This window comes from Protopterus annectens, chromosome 2.part2 (assembly GCF_019279795.1).
Source record: "Protopterus annectens isolate FY-2018-M chromosome 2.part2, PAN1.0, whole genome shotgun sequence".
In the NCBI taxonomy this organism is placed as follows: Eukaryota; Metazoa; Chordata; order Ceratodontiformes; family Protopteridae; genus Protopterus; species Protopterus annectens.
The window spans coordinates 164,627,088-164,647,506 of NC_056730.1; the positions used below are offsets into that span (position 1 = coordinate 164,627,088).

The following is a 20,419-nucleotide window of genomic DNA, read 5'->3' on the forward strand; positions in this document are numbered from 1 at the left end:
CGGTTCAGAACCCACATGTAGTAAATGAATGAAGATCAACAACACAGATGGAACGTTGTAGGTTCATAGGTTCATAGATTAGTACTACGTTAGCTGCCCTTGCGAGTCATTTTAAGCTTAGCCAGTTATCCCTTGTGAGACTCAAACCCTGCACCTTGTGTTTGTAAGGCAAACACATTAACCATTAGGCCATTTAGTCATGGTAAGACTAACTTCTTTTTTGCTGATAGTTACTAATTCATCTTTGTGATAGATATATCATTGTAATCTTATATTATTTGTAGTACTCTGTGTGTTATTATTGTGTGATAATGTAAATGATACCTCTACTTACTGTCTTATTTTACTACTATGGAGCTTTTCTGCCCGGGCCTCTGTTGAAAACGGGCAACTCTGCCCAGTTGGATTTTTTCCCGATAAACAAATGTAAAATAAATAAATAAAAATAAATTACATATGTCTCTGATAGTTGTTTTGGGAGTTTTTTCTTTATTGTCTTCCCTCCCCTACAAAAAAAAATTATTTGAATATAGCTATAGTTTTTCTGTTGTTAGTATTTAGAGTTCTCATAGCTAATTTGATATCTCTTGGTTTCTTAATGCAGTTGCCTGCTTATTATTATTGTTGCTTTTGCTGTTGTAGCAGTTATGAGATAATTTGCTAGCTATGTCAGACAAGGCCACTGACTTCAAGAAATGTAGTGTTTGTCGGAACAAAATCCACCGCCCCAGGATTCACAATACACTCTGTGTGTATTGCTTAGGGATTGCACACTTACAGGTATAATGTGAGGACTTAGCCTCTTTTGTGGCCAGAGCTCTCACTTATCATTGGAACAAACTTGTTCTTAAGGGTATCCTCCCTGCCCAGTTAGGAGTTCCAGCACTATCAATGGCTGAGGCTTTGTCTCTTTCCTCCAAGAAGTCTGACAAGATGAGAGACAGAAAAGAAATGGAGAAAGAGAGAGAGAGAGAGGAGTAAAGAAAAGGAAAGGAAGAAAGACAAGCAAAAGGAGAATTCTAGAAAAAAGATCTCAGCATCCTTAAGAAGCCTCCAGCCTAGTGTTGAAGACCCTGAAGCATTTAGATCCATCTATGGGGAGATATTCCAGATCCATTCCCAGTTCCATCATGTTGCTTCTCTCCTGAGCTGGCTAGTCTTCGACTCCACTCCTCCATCTTGCAGGATAGACCAAACTGTTCATCCAGACCACCTTCTGTGGTATGGAACCTCTCTGAAGCCAAAGTTGCCAGTATGATCTTAAAGTTTCTCCAGACTCAGATCCAGTTGGGGCTGCACCCAGCATCTGCCCCACTGGTGCCTCTTGGTATGATCCCAGCCATTATCTCTCTTGTACCAGTGCACTCTTCAGGTCTAGTGCCCACAGTTAACAAGTCATCCCCGTAAGGTACTGATGTCAGAACTGACATAGCTTTTGTCTTCGTTTCCAACTGTTTCCCTTACCCTCTTGATCCTAGTTCTGTTGGATCAGGATGAGTCTCGATGCTGAAGGCTTGAGAGTTAGGTTTGACACTTTTCAGAGCCGTCTCTATCCTTGGGTTTTTCAGCTCTAGACTGTTTGGGATCAATGTCTGCCTCGGAGAGGAGTTGTTTCAGTCTGTGGATGTTCCTTCCCTGGCCTGTTTGGGTCAGGGGATGCAACCTTGGCCCTAATCTTAACTTCAGCTTTTGAGGCTTTTGAGAGGGTTCTCTTCAGGTCTAGAGAGGAGGTGTCTCATTGCCACTCAGCTCTATCCCAACCCTCCCCTTTTTTCTGTGGATATATCCACTTATCCTGGTTTGACTGGGACTGTCAGCCTCTCAAAGCCTTGAAGATTCTCTTGTGGTGAATTTCCCCTCAGATTCTGACCATTTCACAGAAGCATGATTTCAAGAGAAGGTATCTTGACTCATCTCCAGAGTCTATCAATGAGGATACTGATTTTGAGGAAGGAGAGGGATCTCTAAGATCCCCTGTGGAAGACACTGCTTTTGGAGATATTCTAGAATTGATGAAGCAGAGAGAAGGTTGGTCCACAAGAGCACCCTCTCCAGAGCAGTTGGTATTCCTTGAGGCTTTCAGGGCTGGTTTATCTTGGGTAGTCCCACCTGCTGATGAGCTGATAGGCATGGTTTCTTAGTGGGCCTGGAAGGAAGCCAGTGTACAGAAACTGGACAAAATATTGGTTGCCTCTAGGAACAAGTACCATTGAAGCAAGGATCTCCCAGATGATGCCATGGTGGCTGTGGCAGCCACCAAAAAGGATCTCTTAAAAGAGAGCACATTTGTTCACCCCCCATAGGTAGTCAATGATTCAATGACATTTGCACTTCACACTCTAAATTACCTGACCCATATGACCCATTTTAGAGGGATCTGATTAAAGAACTGTCCAAATTCCTTTCGGGTAATATGCCTGCTGACATCCAAAAATCAGTGGAGGAACACTTATTTACCCTACAGTCTGGCCAATGTGTCCATACATCTGCTCTGAAATGCAGCTGATGGCATGACAAGGGCAGCAGGCATCGGAATTGTTATTAGTCAGCACACCTGGACATGTCTCTACAATTTTGCAAAAAGAATCAATACTTCCTTCATGAATGCCCCATTTGATGGTTCATCACTCATTGGGACTAAGGTTAATGATAAGCTTACTAGACAAGAACAAGAGGGCAAGACCATGTCTGCCACTGGCATACATTTCCACCCTTCCAAGGGCCTTTTCCTGAAATCAAAAAGGTGGAACTAAGCTATGGTTTTAAAAGTCCCAATGTTTTGGCCAAGCTGCTTCCACTGACAACCCCCCCCCCCCACCAGTGCAGAGAGGAATAACTTTAATGGACGTCACCCCATGGGGAAGAGACAGACCACAAAATCAAAGGTTTCTGGGTTCATTTGCAGAGAATTCCTTTCAGTGTTCCTGAACGGTTGCCCACTGCCACTCTCTGGAGGAAGTTGGGGAGGGTGCTTATCCCTGCACATTCAGAACTGACTGGCCATCACTCAAGATTCATGGGTGCAGAAGATAATCACCAGAGATTTTATTATTCCCTTTGCATTCCCTCCAAAAAAAGAAAAAGGGAATCTCTGGCATTTCAAGTAGTCAGAAGGAATTGGCAGCAGCAGAAGTAGCAAAGATGCTAAAACAATGAGCCATTCAGGAAGTCCCAACAGACCAGAGATGAGCCAGAGTCTATTCAAGGTTCTTTTTGGGTCAGAAAAAAACCCTGGGAGCTCAGGCCCATTTGGACCTAAGCCACCTCAACCAATTTGTGAAGTGGAGAATGTTCAGAATGGTCACAGTTCAGTCCATTCTACCTATCCTGTAGAAGGATGACTGAATGTGCTCGATAGATTTGCAGGATGCCTACTTCTATATCAAGATAGTGAGGCAGTCCAGGAGATTTCTCAGTTTCCAGCTGGAAGCAAGTCACCTTCATTTCAGAGTGCTGCCCTTTGGTCTCACCGCAGTCCCCAGGGTGTTCGCCAAATGCATAGTCATTCTCACAGCATATCTCAGGCTGCAAGGGTTCCAGGTATTCCCCTGCTTCGATGACTGAATCCTCACTGCATATGCCATGGATTTGCTTATTCAGTGCAGGGACTTCTTGCTCCATTTCAAAAGTAAAAAACACGATGCCGAGCCAACACAGCCGTATTAAAATAAAAACGTTTAATTGTATGAAGTAATAACCAGAGTAAGCACTGTCACAATCTAACAATTGCTTCATTAAACTACTGCATAATGAGCACATACATTAGTTAAACAATAAACTAACCAATCATCTTGCAGAATTCTAAAACAACCAATTAACACCTTAATTTGTACATTGCATTCAAAACAGTCTAAAAAGAAACCATTCTTATAAAAAGCTCAAGTCATAAAAATCTAAAAAACACATATAAATCCTGTATACATCTATATACACTCAAGTGACTTACAGGGATCAGTGCTGAAGTGGACGTGCATGCAGAAAGGGTTTTAATGAAACTACGTCAATAATCCCTGGTGGTCTATCCACATTAAAGTACAATATCCACTTCTGTTCTGCTGTCTCTGTTCTATTCCTCAGACTGCCACCCCTAATGACTTCCTCTAACACTTCTAATACAAGAAAACTAAATTCACGTTGTGGTCCCTCCACGTTCACATGTTGTGCCAAAGCACTATTATCCTTGCCATTCCTAATGTCCGTAATATGCTCTAAAATGCAGTCCTTAAAGCAGTGGTTTGTCTTCCATATAAAAAAACACTGCAGATTTGACAATAACTAAAATATACATCATTTCTAGTTTTTCTTTTTGCCTCTCACTTAAACAACAGATATATAAAGTACTTTGCTCTGATTCCCCAGAGGGGCAGTCATCAAATGATGCTGTAGTTCATAGTTGACCCCTGGGTCTCTTATACACCTTTCCTCCTTTTCCCCTGATAACTAAGTTTCTACAGAAAGAAATGAGGTGCAAGGCAATGGTAATTCTCATTGTGCCCTTTTGGTCCTGGCAAGTTTGGTTCCCCTCCCTTTGGCCTCATTTGAAGCGCTGTCCCTGTGTGCATGACCCCTTATCCAGACCTCCTGCTACATTAGTCCAGTCATCATCACAGAAACATAAAGGGTATCAATTTCAGTCAGACATAGCAGTTGGAAAAGATTTACTATATGGGTTTCTTCTAAAGGACTGGATTGTTTCCCTGCTCCATTACCATCCATTTTAGATTTCTTAATGAGTTTGTTTCAGAAGCCGCTAGTTTCTTGACCATCAAGGTACAGTTAGCTGCCATATCCAATTTTCTTGTTGGAAAGAACCATACTTTCATTGCTTCCTTGAAGATCTCCAAGGCTTTTCTTTAAGTGAATTCCTTCTCTGACCTCCAGAGATCCAGTTTCTCCATGGGATATTACTGTCATGCTTTAAGCCTTAACTAGGTTCCGCTTTGAACAAGCATCATCAGCAGAACTAAAATTCCTTAGTTGGAAAACAATTTTTCTAGTAGCAGTTACCTCAGCTAAGAAGATTTCTTAGTTACAGGTGTTACCATGCAGGCTTCCATACCTGTTTTGCTTCATAAAGATAAGGTATCTTTGCATACAAGACCTCATTTTCTGCATAAAGTTGCTTCAGAAGCAAATCTTAAGCAGATGATTAACCTACAAGTTGTCTTTCCAAAATTTTCCAGCAAAAGCAAATGTACTTTATATTTGATGGATGTTCACAAACAGCTCCGATTTTATTTGTATCGCTCCAAAGACATTAGAATCAGATTTTATCTGTATTGCTCCAAAGTCATTAGAAAGAGAAATAAACTTTTTCTCACCTTATCAATTTGGAGCAAGGAGTTTCTAAGGTAACCTTGTCCAGGTCGCTCTGTGACTGCATTTCCTTTGTTTATAAGGAAAAATGGTTAACTTGAACAAACCCAAAGATCACTTAGCTTGGGCGGTGGCTAATTCCGCTGTTTATTTTGCCATACTACCCATTGACGAGATCTGTGCTGTGGCTACTCGATCTACTGTTTATACTTTTGTGTCACACTACAAACTAGATGTACAATCTAGATCCTGTGTGTCCTTTGGCTCCACCACTCTTCATAATGTTCTACCATGAGATGTCCAGGACTCTGGGAAGCTAGAGAATCTGTTCTATTAGTTGAGGCAAATGGAAAAGACAATATCAGACACAAAGCTCAACATTCCCTCTCTCCATCCCCCATCCTAAATTGTCCTTTATTATGGCCCCTGGCTGGTTGATTGGATCTGACCAGACCTTGTTTTTTGGCAGCCTGGAGCTGTTTATCCCTTGTTTTTATCTGTTTACATAGGTTTGATGAGTATGTGTTGTGTCCATCAGAAGAAGAACTAGTTACAAGTAGGCAGACGTGATTTGAGGTAATCTAGGGGCTAGAGGGGCCTATGAGTAGGGGAGGAGCCAGATCCCTGGTCCCAAGCTCTTGAAAACAGAACCAAGGTTGGATCAACTCATCTGTTAAGACAGAATAAGACAACACAGATCTAGCATTATGGTAAATACATAACTTTCTTTTAATGTTCATCATTTGATCACTGCTGCAGTAGCCTTAGCTATATGGTTATATCCTGCTAAAGATACAAATGCTGGCCAGCTTCCAAAGGTTAAGGGCATCTTCCACACACTTGCATGAGCAGAGTTGAAGAAAAAGTGGTTTCTATGCCAATCCTTCAGATCTTTCCTGCAACCGAAGAGTGTTCTTGCTGTCGGCTTTCGAAGAGTGATGGTTGGCTAATGCTTTTCCATTGCTCAGGGGAAAAAAAACTTTCACATTTTATTGTTATGACAGAAAGTGAACTTTTTCTTGAAATTATTATTTTTAAACTAGGAAACAGTGTTTCTATAGCACTGTCACATGATTTTTAGTAACTTTTTAACAGGTGCGTTACTTTACTTTTGAGAAAAAAATCTTATTAAAACTAACTTAAAACTGTTTTTTTAAGTAGTAAAAAGTCATTTTTTTTTTTTTTACATTTGAGGGCTGGGTAAGTGTTTTTGGTGGAAAAAAAACAACTTTTTAATACTTGCCTGTTTCAATGCCTACTGCTGTAAGACTTTCCCAGACTCATTTTTGAACTCCACCATGGAACGTCCTATAAGTTCCTCAGTACTTACTTCTTCCAGGCACAATAAGAAAAATATTTGTAAGCAACCTTTGCCACTTCAGTACGCTTCTCATTTGTTTCAGCCACAGATAGGTGACTCTGCTGTGACCATTTCTGGTTCTTCAGACCATTCATCTTTTTCCTTGGCTCCCTCCAGTGTAGTCCCTGCAGCCTCCATGTACTGGGCATTAGACATGTCCTTTGTTGGAGTACTGTTGGAGGTAAAGGGAGAACTCTTGTCAGTCTTGAAAGAAGGAGCAAGGACTACCTGCTTACCTCACCAGACCAGATTGCATATCCCCTTGGGAGGTTTTACCTGTCAAAAGTAGGTCTGCTTCTTCAGGACCTCTGTCAAAAAGAAGCTAAAAATTAGACAAATGTATTCACCTGTCTCAGTTACTTTAGACAGGAGTGATTTATTGGGCTTGGCTCAGGGTTTATGTTAGGTTCTTGACCCTTCCCGTTTTGGTGTTTCTGGAGTGCATCTCCACAGTAAATGTAAAAAAAAAATTAGAATGTTTAAGTGTGGAGCCTGTGCACAAGGCCCACTAATACCTAGTTTATGTGCCATCTGATTTTGCAGTAAGGTATAAGGGAATTTTTCCTGTGGAACTTTGTATGTTGAAAAAATTGATTCTTGCAGTATATTCTACATGGGGAAGACTAAATGCACTTTGAGGAAACGCATTTATCTACTTGTGTATAGCTTTAAGGTGCATAGTATAACAAATGCTTTATAGAGGCACTCGTTTACCAAGTAACCAAAGGAAATTGGCTACAAAGAGCAGACCAGAGAGCAAACCAATGATAAACTAATTTATTTTACTAAAAAAATAAGCACTTTCATCTGTATTCTTCGGGAATTCATCAGAACTTTTGGTTACTTGGTATATTTTGTATTGGCTAGGTACTTTATGTGACACTCTCTTACCTGTGAGGATTTTGTGCGATTTAATTTTTTATCTGGAAAAGGTGATAAAGCCCCTGAGAGGTGGTGACAGGAAAATTCACTTAGAGGCACGTGAACTTTTTTGGCAGATTAAATTCAATGCAACAGTGTTTCTAGGATTAAATGACTCAATTTCCATCAGCGGTCTATTAAATATGAAGGCTGTTATTTTATGTTAAGAAAAAAGTTTGTTTTGAAATGCATTTTGTATAAATGTTCTTTTTATCATTGTGTTTTAAAATAACCATGTTTTTGTTCATTTTTTTAAATGTATTTAAATGAACTTTACCATGTATTGTTCTTACTAGCTGTCATGTGATTTTTCTAGCATTTAAACACCATGTGGTGTTCAGTAGGTTTCATTCTGAAGAAGATTGGGATTGTTTAGACTAAAGTCATAAATTAAAACTGCACCGTATTCTACTGCCGTGGCAAGTTTTCATCTGGATTTGTGTTTATTAAACACTTGAGGCTGGTTTGGGTTTTGGTTTCTCTGTTTCTGGTAAAAGAAAAAGGGATTCTTTACTGCCTGAGGATGTTCAAGAATTTGAACAACAAAATTATTGGGAAGGGGCAGCTTACAGTTTCTTTCCTTAAATTTCTGATTCTAATTCTGAGGGGGATGTTGTTTCTGACTGTCCCTTGGAAGAATTTCCTTTTTTCCTAAGCAATGTTTAGAAAGAATCAGTTGTTTCACTGGGAACATAATGATCTTCCACTGCCTTTAAATAAATATTACAATTTTTTTTTTGCAACTGGAATTTTCTTAAAGTACTCAGCTTCTCCCTATTCTAGCAGTGCAGGGTGTATGTATTGCCTCGTAAGAAAGCAGACAGATTGCATAAAGTTTCTCAGTATTTTAAGTTTTTATTTTTTAACCCAAGATCACCCCCATAAATTACTTCATTAATAAATCTAGCTGCTGCAATAAATCTGGTTATGCTAATTCCTAGTCTTCTGACAAGGATGGGAAATATTTTAAAACATTTGGGAAAAATAGTATTCTTCTGCCACACATATTTTTACAGTTCTCAGTTGGCACGCTCAAATACTGAAGTTTATGCTTGCCTGCTTTGAGAATATGAAGAACATTATGCCACATTTTCCGTTATCTGAGGAAAAAGCATCTTTGTGTAATCTTATTCCTTATGTGTCTCAAGTCAATACACATAATTTGAAATGCGCTTATGACTTCGCTTATGCTACTTGAACCATTGTGAGGAGGTTTTCTCAGCTGTGTATTCAAAATCTTCTTGAGGATTTTAAATATGAAGTTTTGAATTCCCCCTTAGACAGAGAGGTAGTGTTTGGACCTTCTCTGCAAATGTCCTAAAAGTGTGATGTGATGAGAAAGGGAAGTTGATACAAGGAGTTTCATAGATTTTTTCAGTCTGCCTTCTCCAAATTTATCAAGGGGCTTAATGCTACCTCTGCAAATTTTTACAAAAAGAAAAATAAGCAGACATTCAAAAAGTAATGACAGGGAGCCTACAAAAGGAAAGGAGGAGCCCTCTAGAATACAGGACAGTCTAAGAAGTCGGAGTGACTATCTTCATAATCCCACTTCCCCTTCCCACTCTGGCAAGCTTTAAATCTTCCAGTAAACCAGAGTCTCCATTCTGCCCTTGGCAAAAGCTGGTCTTAAACAAATAGTTCTGAGAGGGACTCACCATTGATACAGATGGCAGAGAGAATCTCTCCATCCATTTTAGGGGATATCTCTTCATCCACCAGATAAACATCTATTTTCCTTCTTGTTATTCGACATCTGCTATCTTAGGGGGTGATAGAAGCTGTCCCTCTTAACACTGGAGAAAGCTTTTATTCAGGAATGTTTCTGGTGCCAAAGAAAGATGTTTTATGGGATGAGTCTTACATCTTTCCTTTTTAAACCAGTGTGTGACAGTTCCAAAATTCAAAATGTTCTAACTTCACAACATAATACATCTCACTCCCCGTTTAATTTTTTTTAGTGACCCTAAATTTAAAAGATGCTTATCATCACATTCCTAGATCACCACATTTCAGGCATTTTTTAAGTTTTTGGTTTTATGTGTATTTCTGGATCACACTTTTGTTCTCTGCATTACCCTTTGGGTTATCCTCTGCTCAAGGGGGTATGTACAAAGTGTCTAGCTCCTGTGATAGCTTGCTGCAGAGTGCACGGAGTTGTCACTTTTCCTTATTTAGGCACCTTGCTCATCTTTGCACAGTCTTCTTCAAAGTGTCTGAAATCTCCCACTTGAGTGGGAGATCTACTGCACAAACGTAGGTTTCAGCAGAACATCCAAAAGCCTTGTTTGACTCTTTCTCAAAAGATTGTTTTTTCTGGGGTGCTAAATATTTCAGTTCAAAGAACTTTTCTTCCACAGAAAAAAGTAGATCTATATCTAGATCTAATCGTGAGTTTACCATTCAAACAAAAGTACTAGCAAGGGAATTTTTCATGATACTAGAATTCATGGCATCTATGATTCTCATGATTCCTCTAACAAGACTTCACATGAGAAAATTTCAGTGGTATCTAAAATCAGTATGGTCCTAGCATCAACTTCCACTGGTATTCCAGATTCTAGTTTTCCTATTTGTGAGAATGGAATTTCTTTGGGATGGAGAGACCAATTTTATCTGAATCTAGGTCTCCCATTTTCCTTTCTAGCTCCAGAACAGTCTGTAAGAACAAACATCTCAGACTTTGCTTGGAAAGTAGTATCTGTGAGAATAAAAGTGCAAGGTCTTTATAATAAAAAAAGAGCAAAATTTATAAATGTAAAAGAGAGGTTGGCAGTCATAAATGCTGTCAACTATTTCAATCATTTATGCTCTCCACAACCATTACAAATGATTACAGACATCACCACTGTCATGTGTTATATAAACAGAGAGGAACCATATCTTAGTCACTGTGCAGACTAGCCATGGTAGCCTCAGATACGTTTTTTTCAGCACAATCTCACTTTACAGGTGTCTTACATTCCATTTTTGGTAGACAACTGAGCAGGACCACAACGGTAACTCACAAATGGTAACTGAATTGGGGGGTCCTCCAAGAACTGATCCATCTATGGGAAACACTTAAAATAGAGTTTTTTGCCTCTAGTCACAATAATCAGTTGGCAAAATTCTGCCATGGGACTCCACGCAAAGACCTGGAAAACAGATGCTTTTTGTTTTCCTTGGACAGGAATGGTCCTGTATGGATTTCTACCATTTCCACTAATATCCAGGGTCATTCTGAAAATTCAGAAGGGTTCTGTAAAATTCATTGGGTGACTTCCTTCTGGCCCAGGCAACAGTGGTTATCTCTTCTTTTGGCAAAGGCAAAGGGCAATTACCACTAGCTTCCTCACAGACTGGACCATTCACAAAAGAGAGATGGTGTTTGATACATCCTCACTCAAATATATTAACAAATGGAAAATATTTTTTAGTTGGTTTTAAGACATGAACCAGGACCATTTTAAGGCTGGTGTTTTTCCGGTTGTACAATGTTTGTGAGTTATTATCCTGTTGCCTGTTTTAATTTACACCTCTAACAATGAACATTTATTGGCCATTTCAGCATGTTTGCCCATGGGTCCCCCTCTTTCAATGTATTCCCAAGTACTGCATGCCAGACCTCCGTGAAAACAGATGGCTTGTCCTTGGAATCATAATTTTGTATTAGAAGAACAAACTCGTACTCCATTTGAATCATCTCATCAGGCTGACATGAGGTTCTTAACATGGAAAACTGATTGCAACTCAGATACTCTTCTTGCAGAAGTCAAAGTAAACGCTTATATTGGGTCAACCTAATCTCATTTTCCACAAAGACAGAATCTCCTTAAGCTCTAATCTTTCCTTTATGTATCTGCATTTACTTTTAGCAAAGCTATCCATCTCCCAGTCTTTTTTCTAAAACATAAAAATGAAAGAGAAAGGATCCTATATACTCTGGATGTCCACAGACAACTCAGACATTATCTTGAAAGAGCTAAAACTTTCAGAAACTCTGATTAGCTATTCATTTCTTGTTAAGTTAAGAAGAAAGTGCCAAAGCAGACTATATCCAAATGGTTGTCTCATGCTATTGCTCTTTGTTATACCCATGACAACAAGGCAATTCCAGGCAGGGTCATGGTTCATTATACCTGGGCCTTTGCTTTATGTGCAGCTTTTTGGAAAAGGTTGGATTCTAGAAGCATTCAAGAAGCAGCAACTTGGTTCTCTGTTATACATTTACAAAGCCATTTACAAATTAGATTCCTTCTCCAGGTCTAGCACAGGCTTTTCTAAGATCATTCCTGGATCTTCATCATTCCTCTTCCCAGTCAGTTTAAGCTATAGTGTTCTGCCCATATAGCAGCAATGATAATTCAAACATATGCTGTTATATCTATTTAATAATAATAATAATAATAATAATAATAATAATAATAATCTTCTTCTTCTTTCGGCTTTTCCTGGTTAGGGGTTGCCACAGTGGATCATCTGTCTGCTCATGATTGGCAGTGGAATTTTACGGTGTCGAGTTGCCAGCCCGGCACCCAACCTTCCACAGAAGGCACACACACACACTCACACCTAGGGCCAATTTAAAGTGTCCAATCAACCTACTGCATGTCTTTGGGGAGGAAACCGGAGCACCCGGAGGAAACCCATGTGACCACAGGTAGGACATGCAGATTCTGCACAGAAGGCACCCCAGTTGAGAATCAAACTGGAGAACCTCTTGCTGTGAGGTGGTAATGCTAACCACTGCACCACCATGGCCACCTAATAATAATAATAATAATAATAATAATAATAATAATAATAAAATATTGGAGTCACTTTTACCAGCTTGAGGCAGCCCCATATCCCATGATGCAAGGCGTTAATTATTTAGATTTCCTGACAGAAAATCCTGTCTCTCTTTTTAATATTTTTAGTCACTTTACCCACTCCCTCCCCCTCCCCTGTTAGTGTGTTGTGTTTATTTTTTTAGAATACCTTTCTTTATTTCTTTAATTTTAAGTTTTTGTGTGTGTTTTAAGCACCATGTCTTCATCCAGACTGTCAGATCATGACCTAGAGAGGTGGTCAGTAGATTACTTTAAGTCACAGGTACTGGCCAAATGTGTTATAGTCCGCCCTCCTCAACAGACGCATGTTTGGTCCACACAAGTTTATCCTTCCTCCCTCAACTCCCACCCCAGAGCTTGGAGTGGAGTCTACTGAATGGTTACTGCTACTGCTGGAGGACGATATTCCCCTCTGTTCCTTCAGCCTCCTACTCTCCTCTCCTCTTTCTTTAGATCCCTTTGATGGGTCAGCTTTGTTTGGCCCTCAGGTGAAGGAAAAACCTTGACCAGGTGTGACGACAGGACGCAAGATTCTGCTCTGTTGTTGAGTTTTCCACCCCTCCCTTCTAGGCCAAAGGACATCATGGGATATGGGGCTGCCTCGAGCTGGTAAAAAGGGACTCGAGCTTATTAATTGCTAACCAGTTAAGTCCACTGGACACACAGTCCCTTTTCAGGGGCTACCTGAGAGCCAGATCTGGCACTTGGTGACCAAGGCAGTTTGGGGCTGACACAAACTTACATTCCTTCATTAAGAAGACTGTGTTCATCACTGCAGCACACGCTTTTGGTGTGTTTGTGTGTGTGTGTCTGTGTCTGTGTTTCTAATGCCCTCGGTAGGGGTGACAGGTTAGATAATGTAGCCAGGCTCAAGCTCAAAACCCGTACCTTAGTCACAGGAGACAAGAGCCTGAATCCTCTCCACTACCACACAATTAGTTTCAGTGCATTTTCAAGAAATTATGATGTGAGTTTCAGTATATTTTCAAGGAACTGTGATGTGAGCTTCAGTACATTTTCAACTAATTGTGAGCTCCAGTACATTGCAATATTAACAGCTTACCCTTTTTAATATAATAGGCAACTTATTCTTCAAGAGCAGCAAGCACTGAATTTGTAGATGAAACACTGAAATATAAAGTTGTTTGCTAGTAGCAAACTCTTCATTAGTTACAGATTTCCTTAATGCAGAATTTAGTCAGATGATTTTTACTTCTGTAGAGATTGTACAGATTGACTGATACTGGTGGTTTGTGATGACAGAAGGTTGATGGGCCTTTTATGGTTGAAATATTCTGAAATGAGCAGTTTTGTTATTATTGGTTCATACATTTTGTTTCATTGCTTACTGGAAGAATGTTCAAAACTAAAAAATTTAAAACACGCTCTAACAAATGGTGCTGTATTGTACAAGGAACATAATTTAATACAATCAGGAAGATGAATCGAAAAACACATGGATGTGTGCATGACCCTAAAAATGTGTGTAAGGGGCCTATTGTTTGAAAACAGCCCAAAGGTAAACTTAATCTGCCACTGGCCAGATGCTTTTTCTTTGAACGTTGGTTTCAATGCAGTTTCAATGAATGTGACTTTCAAGGGCAGAGAAGTTTACTGTTAATGCTAAGTCTATTTTTATTGTGAGACTCTATTGTTTTGCTTAGCAAATGTCTCATGGTGTTTGTGCTACAAAATTAAATTCAAATATCTGTAATCATCGTAGAAGTAAAGGAGAAAATAGTATGTACACTGACAAATTTGAACGGTGCTTATGATAAGGAGAAATAGCCAAATAATGGGACACTGGAATGGCTGGGGAGAGAGCTGTTGGGATGGGGGCTACTGTATGGACCCTAATCCATTATCCTACCTAGGGCCCCATTTGACCATGATCCGACTCTGGGCAACCTGTACTTTTTGGGAAATTGTTTTGAAACACTGTGCACTAAACTCTGTTTTGATTAATACACTACATCAAAACCCTGAATGCATGATTGCTTGTCAAAAGTGCACCTTATTTTTGCACTGGCCAAAGCTCCCCATATACCACCTACTTGATAAGTTAGCTAAGAAGTCAGCACATCTCTGACACAGGAAAATACTTTACTTTTCTGACAAAAACTGTTTCCCTGTCTATGACATTCCAAAGCCAGCAGTTTTTTGAAGTAATGTGTTTTTATGAACTGCTCAGCAGTTGTAAATTGCATATATTAGACTATTAGCATGTAAACACAGCAGTATTTGTTCTGATGTAATATATTTAATTCTGCACAATGCTTCGTTTTTGTTCCAGTGTTTTGCTTATAGGGCCTTATTATGCAGATGTGTCTTGTGTAATGCTTATTTTTACTTTTATGATTTGATGTGTCTTGTGTAATGCTTATTTTTAGTTTTATGATTTTGACTGTTACTGTTTGAATTACTTTGTCCTGACACATCAGCGCAAAGGGGAAAAAAATGTTTTTATTATACCAATTTGACCTCCAAATTTTGAATAATTATAAAATAGATGGGTAAGTCAGAGATAACATTAGAATGAAACATAGTTTTGATTGTAACATCTAGTCAGTTCATTTTATTGTAATTAGTATAGTATTTATTTAACAGTGTTTTATTTCTCTTTCATGTTTTTGGACAGGATATGGACATATCTTTAATGGAGAGACACTTTTTGTGAATGCCTCGTGTCTTACCAGAGCACGATTACCTAACAACTTACCATTCGTAATAGACCTGCCTGTTCCTTCCCATAATACCAGTATTTCTTCAGAACCTTCCCTTAATACCAATATTTCTTCAGAACCTTCCCATAATATCAGTATTACTTCAGAACCTTCCCATAATACCAATATTTCTTCAGAACCACAGGTACCCTTTTACAAAATGCATTTACTTCTGTTTATTATCAGCTTAAAGACAGCTTATGAAAATTCTGATTTAGCTTTGTTTGTATTGTTACAAATTTATTAATAATGCATTAATCATCACTTATCCATGGAAACTTTTGGTTTTAACACTTGATGTTGGCCATGAATTATCGCAGCAACTAATAGTAGTGCTTTTATATCAGGTGATTATAAAACAACTTTTTTTTCTGTAAGAATGAATTGTTTAGCTGTTTTGTTTATATAGGTTGCTCTGTAGTTAATAAGATTAAAATTTGTACTCAAAAAGCAGGTCTGTACTGCCCTTTATCAGCATTATACACTTACTTCAGGATCAGCATTATGCACCCACTTCAGGATCAGCATTATGCACCCACTTCAGGATCAACATTATGCACCCACTTCAGGATCAACATTATGCACCCACTTCAGGATCAACATTATGCACCCACTTCAGGATCAGCATGATACACCTACTTCAGGATCAGCATTATGCACCCACTTCAAGATCAGCATTACACACCTACTTCAGGATCAGCATTATGCACCCACTTCAGGATGAGCATTATACACCTACTTCAGGATCAGCATTATGCCATTATACACCTACTGCAGGATCAGCATTATGCACCTACTCCAGGCTCAGTATTATACATCTACATCTGATCTGACAGACAGGCTGCTGCTAGACAGTACAACCACCATGGTTTTAGGGAAGTCTAGTAGTGGCAGTAGTTGATCAGAGTAAAGTCAGTCTCTTTGTAAAGAGAGAGAATTTATTTTGCTTCATTATAGCAAGTATGCCTCTCAAAAGGAGGCATTTGAGGCAGGGGAAAGCATACTGTGTTTGGAAAACAGGACCACTAACACTCCTAACTATTACTGATATACCAGTCCTCATAAGCAGTATGTGTTTGAGTGAAATCCGATTAAATGTGTTATTATGGCCAAAATTCCATTCACTTATTTCTCAAACAACAGAGTTGTCCCAGCCAATACAGTTATTCTCGGGAGAAGTAATTGTACGAAAGCTGCTGGCCACTACCTTCAATTGATCTGGATTTGCAGGAGCAATGTGTGTGTGTGTGTGTGTGTGTGTGTGTGTGTGTGTGTGTGTGTGTGTGTGTGTGTGTGTGTGTGTGTGTTTTCACTAGTGTGAATCTCTATGATTAAAGTGACAGTACAATAAGTGCCCATACCCTGAAACATTTAGTCTGAAATGTGAAAGTGTTGATTTTGCCTTATATGTGTAGGCAATAGATGCAGGTATGCACAGGCATTTCAGTGAAACCAATCTACAAAGATTTAATTTATTCTGCTTATGTGAGAGATGAGTGATATTTCTTCTCAATAGGGAATACAGTACATGTTTAGAGCACACATATAAAGACACAAAATGCTGACAGAAAAGTCTTCATCAGACAAGAGTTCCAGTTATTAATATTTCATCTCCTTGAAACTTTTATCTAGTTAACATTTAAATACTTCATTTGGAGTTCTTTTGCAGGAAAAGAAATATTCACTTTTCTTGCTGCCATTTCTCACCTGTAATTTCCTTTAAATTATGACTACTTAACTTTATCTGAATGCCAACATATTCTATTAAAAATTCATAATTTATAAAAAGGTAGTTCAGAATCAGATCTTCTATAGGTTTCCTGTATCTCAGGTTGAGCAACTATACTGCTAGGCAAAAATTTATTTGTATCCTCTCCAGTTTTTGCTTTATATTACCGAGGTTCAAAGATAAGTACCATATTCAAGATGTTGGCTAATTTAACATGTATCGGGTGAAAGGAGAATTGTAGACTTCCTTGTATGAAAGAACAAAATACTCTCTAACCTTATTCACTTTCAGCATATTCACATTCTTTTGTGATATTACAGTTCATCATTAACCATAACACCTAAATGTAGATTAATCTGTGTAGTGACCAGAAAGCTAAGGCATGTTCACCACCATAACAGGAACAGGCAAGCAAAAACTGAGGGTGATGCTACTCAATGCTAGAAGTCTAAATCTCAAAATGCACTCACTCGAGGCACTCCTTAAAATGGAGAACATCGATATCTGTGCAGTGACTGAGACCTGGTTCAAGGCTCCAGAGAGCACCCCTGCACTACCAGGCTATAACTCATACCACACTTTTCGGCCATGTAACCTGGACCGAAACACCAAAGGCAGAGGTGTGTCCATATTCATTAAGGATATCCACACCTCCAGGCTAGTTGCTCAGCATAATGCATCCGAGGTTATCCAAGTGCAACTAACTCTGGGCAAAACTGCAATCCAAATTGTAGCTTGCTACAGATCCCCCAACATGCCCCAGGATTCCCACTCCTCTTTTCTTGATGTACTGGAAAATATTAAGGTTCAACCATACACCCTAATAATGGGCAACTTTAACTACCCCACCATTAACTGGGAAAACTACTCGTGTACCAACTCCTTAGCTCAACGCTTTCTTGAATTCATAAACTCCAATGCCCTAGATCAACTTATCCACACCCCCACCAGGGGCAACAGTATCCTAGACCTAGTCATTACCAACATGAGTGACCGGTGTTCCAAACCTGAAGTCAACTCCTCGTTGGTCAGATCCGACCATAAGCTTATCACCCTTGATATCCACATCCTGCCCCCCCCCCCCCATTAAGGAAACCACAGTAAAAAATGTCTTCAAAGCCAACTTCATGCTTCTTAAGGCAGAAGTGGTGAACTTCATGACACCCATGCAGATGGACAATACAGTTACAACTGCTGAATCCTACACAAATGCACTCTATAAGCACTTACATGAGTGCATGGATCTATCCCAAACAGAACCAAGACGCTATCCTCCAAAAAAAGGAAGCCAATCTGATGGTCCCCTGCCATAAACAAACTGTACAACAGAAGGAAGAAACTGTTGCAAAAGAGAGTAAAATCCCATGAGTGGAGGAGCTCCCTGGTCAGCCTCAGTAAGAAGCTGAGATCCCTTATAAGATCCTCCAAAGCTAGCTATGAAAACAAAATTGCTACTAAATCCAAGGACAGCCACTAAGCATTCTATAGTTATGTCAAGAGTCTAGATGGCAACACCCAAATCTGCTCTGAGTTACAGCACAAAGGCATGAAAATTACAGAACCAACTGATATTGCCAACATCCTGGCAGATCGGTTCAGTGCTAACTTTACCCCCCCTCTCACCCCTTAAAGGGCCGATATCTATACAGGAAGTATGCAGAGTCCCTGTAATCACAACTACACAGGTAAAAGTTGCACTCTCTAAAGCCAAAAACACAGCATCCATGGGACCGGACAACATCCCAGGCTGCGTTTTACACAAACTTCAGAACGAACTGGCTCCCCACTTAAGCACCATGTTCAATAATAGCCTCGCATCAGGCTTTGTGCCCACTGTATGGTGCACAGCAACAGTTATCCCACTCCACAAAGGGGGAGCCACCACTGATCCCGGGAACTATCGACCTATTAGTCTGACAAGCCTGGTCGGCAAGGCCATGGAACGTATCATCATGGAACTCATAAAGAAAGACATTGGTAACCTCCAAACTCTGGATCCCACCCAGTTCGGGTTTGTGAAAGGCAGATCATGCCTCCTGAACCTGATCGACTTCTCTGAGGCAGTCACCAAAGCCGTGGATGAGGGTAAGGTGGTTCACAAAGCCTATCTTGACCTCGCCAAGGCTTTTGACACCATCCCCCATTCTGGAATTATAGCTAAACTCACTAAACTAGGTATAAATCCCTACATCACAAGATGGGTTGCTAACTGGCTCAGTGACAGAACCCACACTGTAAAAGTTGCAGACTCCAAATCTGACCTCAAAGCAGTGACAAGTAGAGTACCACAGGGTTCTGTCCTGGGACCTCTCCTGTTTGGTATCTACTTCTCTGAAGTACAGGCTAACACAGAAGGCCTCTGGCTAATGAAGTTTGCAGATGACTGCAAACTAGGAGCCATAGTCAAGTCCCCAGATGATGTGGACATCCTACAGAAGGGCCTCACTGAGACAGATGCCTGGTGTCAGAGCCATGGCCTCAAGCTCAATGCCAAAAAGTGCAGTGTCATCCCCTTTGGTAAAAACTCTGTACCCATGAGCTACAACATAGGCAGCAATCTACTTAACACCGAATGCGTGGTAAGAGACCTTGGGACCCAGGTGGACAGTTGTCTCTTCTTTGATAGTCACATCCCCACAGTAGTCAGGAAGTCCTTCTACGTGGCACACCTCATCATAAAAGGGTTCTCGTCCAGGAAAAAAGAGGTCATTGTTCCCCTCCACTCGTCACTCATTAGACCCATTTTAGAGTACAACGCCCCTTTTGGAATGTACCTCAGAAGACATCTGCAGCAGCTGGAAAGGCCACAGAAGTACCTCACAAAGAGGATTACTGGCCTCAAACAAATGCCCTACACTGACCGCCTCAAAAAACTCCAGCTTTACTCCGTAGCATATGGCCTACTCCGAGGTGATCTCTGCCTAACATATAAAGATATGTCAGACCTAGAGCTGTTGGACATGCTACACCTAAAGAAATCCCAATCCCTATGAGCTACATGCTCTAGGGACCTAAACCTTGTCACCACAATAAACAGGACACGCTGGAGGGATAGATTCCTGTCCCAGAGACTCCATATTCTCTGGAACAAGCTACCCATCTATGTCGAGCAAAGTTCTTCATTAGCACTCTTCAAGAAAAATCTTGATGAGTGGATGGGAAATAGGAAATACACCCCGGGGAACACTTCTGTGTCTCTGCTCGACAGTGGCACAGGAAAATAACTTTCTTGGGTGGCGTAAGCCATGGAACCTTGCTAGCTAGGCTTACGTAGGCCCTTGGGCCAATAGCCTAGTACCTACCTATGAACCTATACTTGATAGCTAGCTTTCATATTATTATTACATAGATTCATTATCTTGTTTGTTGAAAATTAAACTACCTTTTGTTTTCCTTAGTCCAGATCTTAATTTGTGCTGTTTTGCCAAAGATTATTGTCCACGATGGTCTTCACTTTGCATCGTAGCTTTCCAATGTCAGCATATTTGATGGGCTGTATTTTAGTACAAGGTGGTGTATCTTTAAAGTAGAACTTAAATGGGGTTGGACCATACGT

At 40.0% G+C, this 20,419-nt stretch overlaps 1 protein-coding gene across 1 annotated transcript in view; it reads left to right on the top strand.

The window, feature by feature from the left end:
- The window catches only part of LOC122795579 (metallophosphoesterase MPPED2-like), a 545,143-nt gene that overhangs the window by 488,809 nt on the left and 35,915 nt on the right, over positions 1-20,419 (top strand). The window contains exon 6 of the mRNA XM_044063827.1: positions 15,050-15,279. Within this exon, the coding sequence (XP_043919762.1) occupies positions 15,050-15,279 (230 nt within the window). The remainder of the gene's footprint in view (positions 1-15,049; positions 15,280-20,419) is intronic.